Consider the following 14,594-nt stretch of genomic DNA (forward strand, 5'->3'; position numbering starts at 1 on the left):
GAATCGTTATCCCCTCAAATTCGCTGCCCGCTCTAATTCCTTCCTCACATAGGAGCGGAAATGACACCCTACTCCTTGCCCGAACATACTGCCCAAGATGGAGTAGGGTGATCATTTTCGCTCCTATGTGAAGAATTGAAGAAAATTGGAGTGGGCAACGAATTGGACCAAATTTGAAGGTGCCCAGAATCCAATCACTCTTCTACTTATCTGAACCCTTTTTCCATCGATTGGAGCAAATATTACATGATATTTCTGGCCTTTGGTGCCACTGCATTCCTTGAAAAATCATATAATTTAAGGAAACATAGTAAAACTTCGATTGATATAGCAGAATTGATGCCAACCACTACTAGGAGTAATGGGATCCAAACAACAATCACAAATAATAATTGAACGGTCCCAGATGACAACAAGAGATAATGTTCAAGAGACAACAACGACACATTTTCAAGGGGAAGGTAGGAAGTGGTGATTCAGTCAATAAAGAAAAATCCAAGAGGCCCAACCTAGAATATCAAGAATAATTCAATCTATGGATGACCGATACGTAGAAAAATAATTCAATCTATGGATGGCCGATACGTAGAAAAGATAAGGCAAATCGTGATACTTACGGCCTCTCTTTTTGTCATCAACACTCTTAAGGCTAACCTATTATTACAGGACTATCATCCTAAGTAGTTGCTTTGACTAACCCCCCACTTTTTTTTTTTTTTTGCTCCTTTCTGATCCATGTAGCCGACCCCATTTAATTGGGATAAGGTTATGGTTGTTGTTGTTGTTGTTGTTATCATCCTAAGTAGCACAGACCTACTACACCTATGGGAAAAGATAGATGTGACCAGCAGGTGCATTTATGGCTAAAAACTCAAGAGCCAAGCCGCATCGTTCACGTCTCATACGCATCTCATCCATTTTAAGGCAGGGCCAAATTATACAAATTGATGCGATGATGTATGGGCATAGGTCCACGTCTAGCCGTTCCTACACCCGCCCAAAGTCCTGGGCATCCGATTGACGGGCCATACTGTGCATTTATTACAAAAATCCCCATTATCGGTTCTGCCTAACATTTAATGTTGATTCGACGAGCCATCCTTGCCTGGATTTGGGTCTTCTATAACGCGACTTGGTTTGTAGTATATCATCCGAAGGCCCGCAGTGCTCGGGCATGCAGCCTAACACACAGGTGGGGTGTTGGGCTGCGTGCCCAAACACTGTGGACCGTTGGATGTGCGCTACACTCCCTGTCGCGCTATAGAGGAGCCCAACGCTCCCTTCCCTATGTCAGGGGATTCTTGTACCTCCACCACCATGCCAAGCCAAATTTGTTCTCCAATCCTTTTATAAATACAGGGCAAGGACCCCAGGTAAATTGTTGGATGCTATTTGATCTAAATCACTATCCTTTCTCACACTCCTACTTGGTCTCTTTCCTTCGATTAATTGCTCTGAGAACTGACTTTGGCATCGGAGGATCCCCTAGAGTCTTCTCCGGCTCACTCTTAAGCCTCTCTTGATGTGTACACGTCCATCATTTTGATGACCAAGATCTTTCCGTAGTTTTCACCTGCATCGGAGAGAGAGCAAGAAAAGAATATATGCCACATAGAATCATCTTCTACATGACACAAAGGGCAAGAAATGTCCTTTTGTAGCAAAATACACTAAAATATGGTAACTAAGTTTGTAAAATGAAATCTTTATTTTTCTTTTCAAATCCAACAAATTTGGTTGCAAAATACAATAAAATTTAAGAGAGAGGGTTCTCCACGACACTAGTGCGAGGAGAAATCTACATGCCATATCAACGGTTGTCTTGAAAGAAGTATTATCTACATGGGTCTTACATATTTAAAGTAGGAGAGAGAAAATAATAAAAAAATCATGTAAGAGAAAATTGCTCTTTCAGGCATCTTAGGGGAGCTTGGATACTGATAAGGATTCTAGGAATCGATATCGGATTGGCAGATCTATATCGGTATCAGTCGATACTAGATCAGTAGTACTTACAGACATAGGGTAAAATGGTAAAAAAAAAACAAAAAAAGATTAATGAACCAAAATATTAATATTCACTAACACCCCTGTTATAATTTAACGATTTTCTTCTAATCTTCTCATATTTCTGGTAAAGAAAATGCAGATTTTATCTACATACATCCCATGGCCTAACCTCTGGCTCTTTATTTGATTAGAGCAATTGTTTATCTAATATTTTACAATGAGACTAATTGGATGTTATGAAAAATAAGTTAATTAAAAACTACAGAAGCATGAAGAATCATTAAGTGTGAAAACAGGTGGAGGCTTCACTTTATATAATTAAGCTTGTGAAGCATGCACAAAACACTGCTACCATTCAACTTTGAGACAAGGACAAGGACAACCAATTGTCTATACCTGGTTAGTGGTTTTGAACTTCTTATGCAATTGGAGAAATGGCTACTAAGCAAGAGATTCCATGATATTAAAGATTTGTCTCAGACCTGACTTTTAAGAAAACCACTTTGAGAGACCCAGAAAAGAACACGTCCACATGATTCTAATTTCTGACTCTTATATCATTATCACATCACTATTAAGAAGGAAAGACTCCAAAAGACAACGTAAGAATGAAAAGGAATAGGCATTCAGCAATCAAGAGAGTAACATAATCATAAATAAAAAAAAATTTCTCTTTCTTTCTGTTCCCATCTCAATCTTTTAATTGAAAATGGTCAGAGCATGCTGAAAACAAAATTTCTTTCAGCATAAATAGCTACAAATGCTTACTTTCACTACAGGGGCCACTTATAATCAAATATTATATACTAAAGCTAACTATAAACTAGGCTTTATCCAGTTCAGGCTTCAACTGTCTTTGTGAGGAATACCATCTCCACTTCAGGATTTTGGAAGAAAATTATTAAAAACAATTACTGGGTAGCAGAATGGGAGTTCCTCCTCCATAGCATTTAGCTTGAAAAATTATTCTAAGCAGTGTTAGAATCTTCCCCTATTTCGGCTAAGCTTGAATAATTCTTCTACTCTGACTTCTTCCCCGAAGAACCAAAAAGATTGGGGTCAGTCTGGTAGTATACAACATCCCCTGTATCACTAACAAAGTGGTCATTTTTCATACTCCTTATTAGATATCCAATCAAGTGAAATGGTAGAGGGCTGGATTTCTTCGGTTCCCTGTAGTAGTTCCCAAGAACAGGCTTAGCAGCTTCAGTCTGCATTGTCACAAAGAACAACCAATTAGGACCACTTGTTAATGTGAGACACCTCCAAGCTGCTATTGCCCTCTGGGCTCAGTTGTTTCATAAGGGATTCAGTAATGGATACTCACCGCTTCAATTAAGTGATAATGTGGTATTTGTGGGAAGAGATGATGAATCACATGGGTCCCTATATCATGGTGTATATTGTTAATCAATCCGTAATCACGATCAAGAGTAGTTAGCCCTCCTCTTAAGTAATTCCATTCCTGTCCAGTGCAGAACAAGTAGGATAAATAAAAATTTCAGACAGAAACCAGACTCCCACAATTGCAACGAAAAAATAGTAAAAACCCACATGTAAATTGTTCTTTTAAGGCATTTTCTCGTTTATGTGGAGAACTTATAGATGGAGAAATGAAAGAATGAAACACCATTGATCCTTAGTTCTTACCTTCCCACGGTACCAAGGAAGTTTTTGCTCGTGGCCATGGTGATGCAAGTAGGTCACTAAATCAAGCCACATGACGAAAATCTGCATTTCAAAGCAAAAATATAATAACAAACATATGATGAGCAAACAGAGATTTATTAAGTTCTTTCAAGCATTACATCGAACAACAATGATGAAACTGTACCTACCATATAGGGAACCCCATAAAGCTTAAGCATTTGAACTGGTCCAAACACAAAGCTCAATCCCACAAGCAATGTGGCCATTGCCGACCAACACAGGGTGGAGGTGAGAATATCCTTCTTTTCGCTGGGAACAAAGAGGTCACTGTTGGGATCGAAATGGGATCCTTTCTTTCCAGGACTTCTACTCCACTGTAACCCAGTCAATCAAGCAACAAAAGAATCAAATCATGGTTCTTAAACTCAATTCATGGTGGATTTACTGTCAAGCAAGAAATTGTACTCACCAGATAGATTGGATATGCCAACAAAGGGAAAGGCACCGTAAACCTCATCTTTTTGGTAATGTCATCCAACCCTTTATAGATCCTTTCTGGTAACTGCAGAAGCCAAGAATTGGATTCAGAATTAAAGGTGATTGAGTACTAAAGAGAAAGAAACCGAAAAAAAAAACAATGAAAGTTACCAACCGGGTGCCAGGATTCGTCGTTCTCGACATGCCCATGGTTCTGATGATGTGTTCTGTGGCTAATTCTCCTGCAGCATTCATCAAAATGTAATACCATCAAATGTCAGACCTCATGAAGCCATTAAGTCTCTGCGACTACCTCAAATACACAAATCCATATTCCTACATAACAAGAGAAGATAGTGGGAAAAAGAGAGAAACTTTAACAGAACATACCATCCATGGTAGGGTACAAGGATTGAGGAATGGAGGATATGCCCAACAACACTATTTAACCGAGGGTTGTTGGAAAAGCTTCCATGGCCACTGCAGCATCAACATTCCAAAGACAAATTGCATCAAGAGAGTGAAAAATTAAAAGCAGGGGATAGGTCAGAAACCCACTACACAAAAAACTGAGAAGAAATGGGGTTTTAATTTACCAATCATGGCCAAGAACAAAGAGAGCCCAGAACATGGTTCCCTGCGCAGCCCAATAGAGAGGCCAGACAAGCCAATTGTTGAGATAAGCGGCAGCAGCAGCCAACCCAAGAACCACAACCACATCTCTAACAACATAGCTCATTGAGCGCCATGGATCCTTAACCCAACAATGTTTGGGTATGGCTGCTCGAATGTCGGCCAAACGGAAGGGAGGGGGATTACTTGGATCGAAACCGTCTTCTTCGCCGATCCCATTAATCCCATTCACACCATTCAAGCCCATCTTCTCTGCCTCTTTGTCCTCTCCGTCGATGGAAGGGACCTTCAAAGGAGCGCTCACCTTCAACCCCCACTCTCTACCTCTGGAACCACCACCAGAGACGCAGCAGATGGCAAGGCGACTGAGATCTGTTGGACGAACGGGCAATCTAAACTTGGTGGTGTCGTTAGAAAAACATCGAGTTCTGGGTCGAGGGAATCCCCGAGAGGGGGGGAGGGGTCTGACACCACATTCTGACAAGACCCAGCTCGCCATTACCGACCCAGATGAAGAAAAACAAAGATACTTAATTCAGTGCCTACTACCTGTTTCTTAGAGGTCCACAAAATAAATGGTAGAGAACCAGAGAGTCGCAGAGTGTACGTGAAACCCAACAAATTTGTTTAACATAAACAGATGAGAAAAGATTCTGACTAAATATTATTGATAATAAGAAAAGGCAGCAAAGGAGGGAGACGTATCAGAAAACAAACAAACAAAACAAGTTGTAAAGGATTTTGGGAGAAGATAAGGGAGATGGGCTTCTCTCTTCTCTTCTCTTCTCTTGATTTCCTTCAACAAGAACCTTACGTTTTGGGTTTCGTCTATGGATTGCGAGTATGGTCTCAATCTAATCTTGGATTTCTGCGTCTCTCTATAAATATAAGGTCAGGAATTCACAGGACCGGCCGACAGGCATCGGAAGCAGCCTGTAAGGCAAGAAAAGGTAAGGTAAGTGGTCTTTGCCTTTTATTAACATTTACTTTACAAAATTAAAGGCCCGAGTCAAGTTGGAATTTTGAAAGTAGTCTCTTCTCTCTCTCTCTCTCTCTCTTGTTCCCACTTCCCATGGACCAGCGAACCGAGAGAGGGGGGAACATGTGAAGCTCGTGAAAACTAATAAAATAACAGAGTTTGGAGAGGGGGAGCAAACGGGTCAAACATTCCCTTGTTTGGTTTGAGAAATTAATGGCTGCTGCAAGTTACATTGCATCATTAGTAGTAGTATTATATACAAATGATGTGTTAGAAAGTCACATTTTTTTGTGTTCGTATGTTTCATGGATTTCTTTCATAGCACGTGTGGGTTGAAGCTTAAATCTCAGTATTTATGTTTACAAAGGAAAAGTGAAAAAGTCTCATTTTTTTTTCAGGGCAAATTTCACAGGCACCCCCTATAACTATTCAAAATGATAAGGACACCCTAAATTTTGTCAAAATGGCATAGACTACCCTTATTTAATATTTTTATTTCAACTTAGTCCACTTCGTTAGGTCTATGCAGTTAAGTGGCTGTTAACTCTTTTATAATGGCGAAATTACCCTTACCATAGGGTGAACTTCCTATTATACCCTTAAGGTTAAATCCCCAATATCCCAAATACAAACCACATTTTCTTCATCGTTTTCGCTGGGCTGAAGGTGGAAGAAGCAAGAACAGAGAATTCCTCCACCTGCAATAGATGCCATTATTGATCGATTTTCATGCTCGGTCTAGAAATTGGGAGAAGCAGAGGAGGTGGTGGTTGTGATGTAGCAGAAGCATGTACAACAGAAGAAGGATTGTTCGACCAAGCAGCCGCCACGACTTGGGCCACGCCGATGTTGCTGCAATTCCTCCGAGCTTTGTTGCTGAGCTGACAGACGAAATTGGGAGGGAACTTGAGGATAAGAGAAGACAAACCCGAGCCAAAGAAGGGATAGGAAGGCGATGATCCTCCGTGGAAAGGAAGCGAACAGGCCTTGCTAGAAGATAACGAGGGTATCTCAGGGCGATGGTTGCCGGTGAAATGGGGATCTGGGCGGCAATCAAAAGAACAAGGAAGAACCCTAGAGCAGCTGGAAACTGCCATGATGATATTAATCAATCAAAACTTGAACAAGAGAGATTTTATTTATTTATTTATTTATTTATTTAGCATGAATGATATCATATTCCTCGAAGATGTGCGGAACTCCTGAAATGAACAATCAGAGTTCTAGAAACCAATGTATGAAAAAGAAGTGCTCCAATTTTTTTTTTAATAGCTAAAAGATAAAATCATTATCCATGGTAGCAATTACATGGAAGAATTCTTATTTTGACTTGGAACAACACACAATAAAAGCTTATAAAACACTAGAAGAAAATTTAGATGCAGTCCACCAGAACACCTTGTGAAAGTTGACACACCCTATATGGCCTCTAGAGATGCAATAGGGTGTTGGTTTGGGCATGTTTCGGTTCTGCCTCAGCCAGTGTGTTACAGAGAAGAAGAAGAACTGAGAAGGAAAGGGAAGGTGGGGGGAGTGGAGGTTCGCTTTCTTCTTCCTTATCTAAAAGAAGCACTTAAAGTTTAATTTGTTCTTTCTTTGCTTCTCTCTTCATATCTTGGCACTCTTGGATGGAATGCTATTTATAAATCTCAGTCTAGAAAAAGTAGTCTCTTTGTTAGGAATTTTTTTTGAAGAGATAAACCCTAATTTTGTCTACAGACACAGAGGGTTGTGAGGGGTTAGGTAGAGACTTTGACAGAGAAAATTGAATTTATTTTTGTTGGGTTTCTTGTAATTTTTTTTTTCTGGTTTAATTTCCATGGCTGTTGTCGGAGAATGCGATTGGTTCAGATGATTCTTATTGTTGGTGATGTTGCTCCAAACTCTGATTCCAAAATTTGAGTTTCAGAATGATGTGCGCAAGCTCGTTGATCTGCTATGGTGGTTGAGAAGAGGGAAAGAAATGAAATGAGAGTTTTTTTGTGATCGGAATTTATTCTCTCCGGTTGCAGAGAGCGTCACCGGCGGTGCTACTGCTCACTGTGTCGTACTTTCCTGTTTATGGGTTTCTGGGTGAAATCAGTGGCGGTCGGAGAGACAGTGGTGGCCGGTGATGAGGAAGTTCGATTTGGGAAGATGATGGAATCTTAGTAATTTTTATTTAAATTACTAAGAAGGTAAAATTGACATTTTAATTTTGGGGGTAACCTTGCTTAACGTCAGGGGGAAGGTTGCCATTTTGACAAAATTTAGGGTGTACTTATCATTTCGAATAGCTATAGGGGGTGTCCGTGAAATTTGCCCTTTTTTTAATGTTTCCACCTAAAATCTACATGTAAGATTCATGAGTTTGATTCTTCCTTTCATACATTTAATAGTCAACCAACCGGCCATCAAATGTCTAGCTTGATTTAATGTTATTGTAGTTTTACCCTTACTATCAACAAATTAGGAAAAATTAGGAAGCTTAGTAGTAATTTATGGAGATACCAAAGCCAATAAGGAAATTAGATAAAGAATTTTTTAAAATAAAAAGTGCCTAAATAAGGTTAGCACATAATGAAAGAACTATTTTTTTTTGTAATCAATTAAAAATCCCTTATGAAATGGCCTAGGATCGCACCATAAGGCAATATTAAAATTATAAAAATAAAAAAATAAAAAAGGAAAATGATGTACACACTAGTGGGGTGTAATGGAATCTTGTGTACCAACATTTTACTGACTATCAAATGAGATGAAAGGCATCTCAATCCTCCTTTGTTCTTGTTGTCGTTGCATCACCCGCCCACAACCATTCCTGCAATGGTCCCCTCTTCCCTTTTCTTTATCCCTCTCCCCTTCGTCTCTGGCTCCCCCTCTCCCTCTCCCTCTCCCTCTCCCCTCCTTCCCCCATGTATCTACCTCCCCCCCCTCCCACACCACCCTACCCTTGCACTCCCCCCATAAGTGAGTTTCTATAGATTTAGTGATGTCTCCCTTGTTCTTCTTACCATATGAGTCTTCATAGTTATCTCATGACTTGGATAATTGATTTTTTATCATAATCACATGAATAGATTAGGATCTTATCTTAGAAAATTTATTCTTTCCATCTTTGTTGGGTGATTGACCCTTGTATTCCTTGTATATATTGCCTATTACATCAATAAGATACACATTGAGTTTCAAATCCCACATTCTGGGTCATTACCTTAACATGGTATCAAAGCATCATCCTTTGGTTGTTCTCCTTGGATAATCGATTCAGGGCCAACGGATCATATATCTTCGGATTTATCATTATTTTCACATGTTTCCAATCCTATTTCTCCACTGTCTATTACGTTGCCTAATGGTACTCAAACGCTTGTTATTCATATTGGCACTGTTACTTCATCTCCAAATTTAAAACTCGAAAATATTCTTTATGTTCCAACTTTCCGCTTCAATTTGTTTTCCATTCCAAAACTCACTTCTACCATTTCTTGTAAAGTTAATTTTTCTTCTACCTCTTGTGTATTTCAGGACCCTCGCTCGAAGAGGATTTTTGCGATGGTTAAACGCCATGACGATCTTTATTACTTGGACATTCACCAATGCTCGGTTGCTGCTGCCTCTGGAACCTCCTCTGATTTATGGCATTGCCGCCTAGGTCACCCGAGTTCCTCCATCCTTTCTTCTTTAAAACTTTTGGATCCGAACATTTCTTTTAATAAACATTGTCCTTGTGTTATTTGTCCCCTTGCTAAGCAGAATCGGTTACCTTTTCCAACTAGTTCCATTTCAAGTAATGCTTGTTTTGATATGGTTCATCTAGATGTCTGACGACCATATCGTACTCCCACTTTATCTGGGGCACAATATTTTTTAACTATTGTCGATGATTTTGCTCGTAGCACTTGGCTTTATCTTATGCAAACAAAGACCGAAGTTCCTATTATGGTTCAAGCCTTTTTTGCTATGATTCAAAGACAATTTGGGGTTACCATAAAAATTATTCGTTCCGACCAAGGTACCGAATTCTTAAATCATCCCATTAATCAATTCTTTCAAACATTGGGGGTTATCCATCAATTAAGTTGTATTTTCACCCCCCAGCAGAATGGGGTGGTGGAATGCAAGCATCGGCACCTTCTTACTGTTGCCCAGGTACTACGTTTCCAAGCCCATTTACCATTGCAATTTTGGGGAGACTGCATTCTCACTGCTACCCACCTTATTAATCGCTTACCCACTCTTGTGTTGCGTGGGAAAACGTCCTATGAATTGTTATTTGGTATGAAGCCCAATTTTTCTCATCTACGAGTGTTTGGTTGTCTATGTTTTACTCGTAATACTACAGTCCAACATAAGTTTGATAAATGGGCCTCGCTTCGGGGGTTTTTCTTGGCTGCCCATTTGGGCAAAAGGGCTACCGCATTTATGATTTGGAATCCAAAAAAATTCTGGTATCACGTGATGTTACCTTCCACAAGACCATATTTCCATTCCCAACTACCTCTCCACCAACTCCCCTAGTTCGCCCCATTATGTCTACTGAGGTTGATGAGGATGATTTGGAAATTCTCGGTACCCCTTCTCCACCTCCACTTCCCTTTGACCCGCCACCACCTACCCAATCTTCTTTGGATGATCCACCTACTTTACCATCCACTCGTCCCCAACGCAATCGGGCACCACCCAAGCGTCTCGTCGATTACCACGTTTCGTTTACCCCTTCTCAGTTACCCTCTTCGACATTGGTCCAAGGTACATCTCACCCTATGAGCAGCTATTTATGGTATAATTGTTTCTCTCCAAAACATGTTGCTTTTTTTTCCTCCTTAGCCAGCACAGGTGAACCTGTAACCTTTGCTGAGGCCATGAAATACCCATAGTAGTGTGATGCAATGCAGGCCGAAATTGTGGCCTTATCTAAGAATAATACATGGTCTCTTGTTCCTTTACCTAAGGAGAAAAAAACCAATTGGGTCTAATGGGTGTTCAAGATCAAGCAGCGCTCTGATGGTTCAATAGAGCATTACAAAGCTCGTCTTGTCGCCAAGAGATACAATCAAGTGAAGGGCATTGATTATCATGACACTTTCGCTCTCGTTGCCAAGTTAGTAACTATCCGCACTCTTATTGCTATGGCTTCTGTTCATGGCTGGATATTGCATCAAATGGATGTACACAATGCGTTCTTACATGGGGACCTTGAGGAAGAAGTTTACATGACACCTCCCCCCGGATATCGTCGCAAGGGGGAGAACATTGTTTGCAAACTTACCAAATCCTTATATGGTTTAAAACAGGCATCGCGCCAGTGGTTTTCCAAATTCTCAATCGCTCTTCTCCAATTTGGTTTCTGCCAATCTCAGGCCGACCATACTCTGTTCATCTTATGACGGCGCGGTGAATGTGTTTATATAATGCTTTATCATCACTGGTACTACTGCTACATTGACCAACTCCGTCAAAGATTTCTTATTTCAAAATTTCCGCATCAAAGACCTTGGACCTTTGAAATATTTTTTGGGCATCGAAGTTGAGCGCTCTACTATGGGGATATATCTTTCTCAGTGGAAATACGTTTTAGACATTTTGACAAACTGTGGTCTCATGGGTAGTAAACCCACGGACACGCCAATGGAACAGAATTTGCGCCTTACAGATTCGACTGGAGATTTATTATCGGATCCGTTCATTTACCGCCGCCTCATTGGTCACTTAATATATCTCACTATCACTCGCCCTGACATTGCCCATATAGTTAACATTCTAAGTCAATTTATACACCAGCCCCGCCAACCACATTTGGATGCTGCGCATCGGTTACTTCGACATTTAAAAGCTACACTAGGGCAAGAATTTTTTTTTCTTCGGCGTCTTCGCTCCAGCTCTATGGATAATGTGATTCCGATTGGGCCACGTGTCCTATGACCAGAAGGTCAATGATTGGCTACTGCATTCTCCTTGGCTCCAGTCCCATTTCGTGGAATACCAAAAAATAGACTACCGTGTCCCGCTCCTCTGCCGAAGCAGAATGTAGAGTCATGGCCATTGCAACTTGTGAGATATCTTGGTTGACTACTTTATTGACAGACTTGGGGATATCTCCAACATCCCCCACACCTCTCTATTGTGATAATCAGGCGGCCATTCACATAGCATCCAATCCTGTTTTTCGTGAACGCACCAAGTACATTGAAATAGACTGTCATGTGGTTCATGAAAAACATCAACAAGGCCTTATTCGTCCCACTAAGGTTCCAAGTTCTGACCAACTTGCCGATCTTTTTACTAAATCACTTGATCGGGAACCGTTCCAACATCACAGCTCCAAGTTGGGCGTTTGTAATCTACACACTCCAACTTGAGGGGAAGTCTTACCATATGAGTCTTCATAGTTATCTCATGACTAGGATAATTGATTTTGTATCATAATCATAAGAATAGATTTTCTTATCTTAGGAAATTTATTCTTTCCATCTTTGTTGGGTGATTGACCCTTGTATTCCTTGTATATATATTGCCTATTACATCAATAAGATACACATTGAGATTCAAATCCCACATTCTGGGTTATTACCTTAACAGTTCTCTTTCCTTCTCCTCACCCCCCTGCTATTGTAATTTGATGCTATTGAAATTTTTTAGTAATAGGTTGCACAGTGTGATCCATGATTTTCATTGGTGATTTTGCTATAGTTGGAGGTGTGTCACTAGATTTTGGTTTTTCACCTATCTACCTAAGCTAAAAATTCATAGCGAGCACGATAGGTCCCATCACCACCCTTCGTTATCTTTCTTTTCACTGCCCTAGTCACAAGCCAGTCTGAAAGTAGCTTCATTGGTTGATTCTCTAGATTAGTACTCCAACTTGGTTAGGAACATGGCACAATGTACCCTCACTGATATGTCTAACCCCCCTCCCATTTGTATCTTTGTCTCCCTCCCAACACTGGTTGCAAGCATGCCCAATTCACTAATCGAAAATGACGAGAAGCTCCCTAGGTTACATAGAGGAGGTTGATGAAAACAAATCCTCTATAACCTTCTTCACAGTTTCACTAAGATTACCTTCACCAACCCTAATGGTAGTGGTGATGGAGGAAATGGGATTGCAACTACTAATGGGTTGAGCGGCTCAGATGCAGGGAGGGGATCTGATGATCAAAAAGATGTTACGTTAGTGTGTAAGATTCCATTATACAATGCTAGATTGTCAATCCCCCCCCTCCCCCAAAAGAATGAAACAATGGAATTATAAAACCAACAACAATGTAATATTTTATTATTTATTATAATCATAAAGACTGCCAAAAAGTTGATAAAATAAGAATCTAAGCTTAAAACAGGAAGTTGGTAAAATTAATTGAGACATTTATAAAAAAAAAATCATTGAAACAAGGGGAAAATAAAATAAAATATATTTCCCTTAACATTTATATTAATAGAAACTGATCTAATTGATATGGTAGTATTTTAAATCTTCCACTCAGTTGCAAATCCCAAAATCTATAAAATTATGTGAATAGATTGGTATCATTAAGATTGGATGCATCTGGATTGTCCTTTTTGGCAAAGAAAGTGGAAAACTAATATTTTAGATGGTTTTGCTCCATTTAGTTTGCTATTCCTCAGACAATAGTGTCAATCTTCTTTGTTCTAAGTGTCACGTCCCCATTCCGATGAAGATATTTTACATTAAATAGTTTTACATTAAATAGGGGGTGACTGGGACAACCAACGTCATCCCAATACCTACCAGGATCACAGATACAGTGTCCCAAGCCACAGTCCACCCTGTCATCAATCGTGATAACAGCAAGGAACACACCCAAATGGAATAAACAGTTCCAGTCACAGAGTTAGCGGAAGCAAAATTAAATCAAATCATGTGAAATTATAAAGCATCGGTTCTCTAATGATAACACATAGTACAATTTCAATGTTTGTAACCATTCAACCTCTTCTTATAATTAAACATAAAGTTTATACATGATTGTGGATGAATAAAGAAATTAAACAATAAATAATCGCCACTAGGGCACCATTCTTGGGTGTACATCTACATCTAAGTCACAGCTACTGGCTCTACTTGATTCGCATTCAACGGTGCTCATCAAGAGATTACATGCATATCAACTAAAAAGGAGTTGCGCAACGGGGTTAGCTACACTAGCTAGTAAGGGAGCAAAGGGGAATGCACATACATACACACAAATAAGTTCAAGCAGAATAATGCATGAAATTGTTAGATTCATTTTTCACCTAACACACAAATTCTATTGGTCAAGTGTATGCTACTGTGATACCTCGGGAGACACTGAGGGTCACTTAACCTATCGCCCCAGTGAAACCTCAATTATCACACTGGAGCCTACGTCGGTAGAAACCATCCGGTCACCCAGTGGCAGACCCCGATAGCCATCACTACCCCTGACCTGGCCTCTCCCATCTCCACAGGCAACATGTGCTCAGACTATCTAACACATAAACCCCTGTTGGCAAGGGTCGTAGCATAAGGGAGCAAGCATCCTAGCCACAGTTATACTACATGCAAATCCTATTGTCCTGAGAGGTATTTCGGGTGCATCAACGTCCCATTCCATCTAGTACCCGGGTACCAGCACGGCATGACACATACAGATCAGGATGGCATATAACAGTTTTCATAATTAAATAAATTGGGGTCCCGGTATCGGTATATCCGGCACCGTCTCCTGATACAATGATGAGAATAACATCACATTCATAACAGTTCACATTTGAGATAAATAATGCAATGCGCACAATGCTTATATTTATATAATAGCATGCTTAAAATTTGCCATATATATATATATATATATTTAAACCCAACAAAGTCACCCAAAAC

The 14,594-nt window shown here is 40.0% G+C and overlaps 2 protein-coding genes across 2 annotated transcripts in view; one reads left to right on the forward strand and one right to left on the reverse strand.

Moving 5' to 3' along the window:
• LOC122670969 (N-(5'-phosphoribosyl)anthranilate isomerase 1, chloroplastic-like) overlaps window positions 1–14,594 on the forward strand; it is a 54,112-nt gene that overhangs the window by 26,327 nt on the left and 13,191 nt on the right. The window contains exon 6 of the mRNA XM_043868026.1: window positions 5,479–5,498. The gene's annotated coding sequence lies outside the window, so the exon portion shown is untranslated. The remainder of the gene's footprint in view (window positions 1–5,478; window positions 5,499–14,594) is intronic.
• On the reverse strand, window positions 2,673–5,309 carry LOC122670968 (omega-3 fatty acid desaturase, chloroplastic-like). The gene is made up of 8 exons (XM_043868024.1): window positions 4,734–5,309; window positions 4,528–4,617; window positions 4,313–4,379; window positions 4,130–4,222; window positions 3,849–4,034; window positions 3,661–3,741; window positions 3,338–3,475; window positions 2,673–3,221 (listed from the first exon to the last, which is right to left on the reverse strand). The coding sequence occupies exons 1-8, from the start codon at window positions 5,267–5,269 to the stop codon at window positions 3,030–3,032; spliced, it is 1,383 nt and encodes a 460-aa protein (XP_043723959.1). The 5' UTR covers window positions 5,270–5,309; the 3' UTR covers window positions 2,673–3,029.

This window comes from Telopea speciosissima, chromosome 8, assembly GCF_018873765.1.
Source record: "Telopea speciosissima isolate NSW1024214 ecotype Mountain lineage chromosome 8, Tspe_v1, whole genome shotgun sequence".
NCBI lineage: Eukaryota > Viridiplantae > Streptophyta > Magnoliopsida > Proteales > Proteaceae > Telopea > Telopea speciosissima.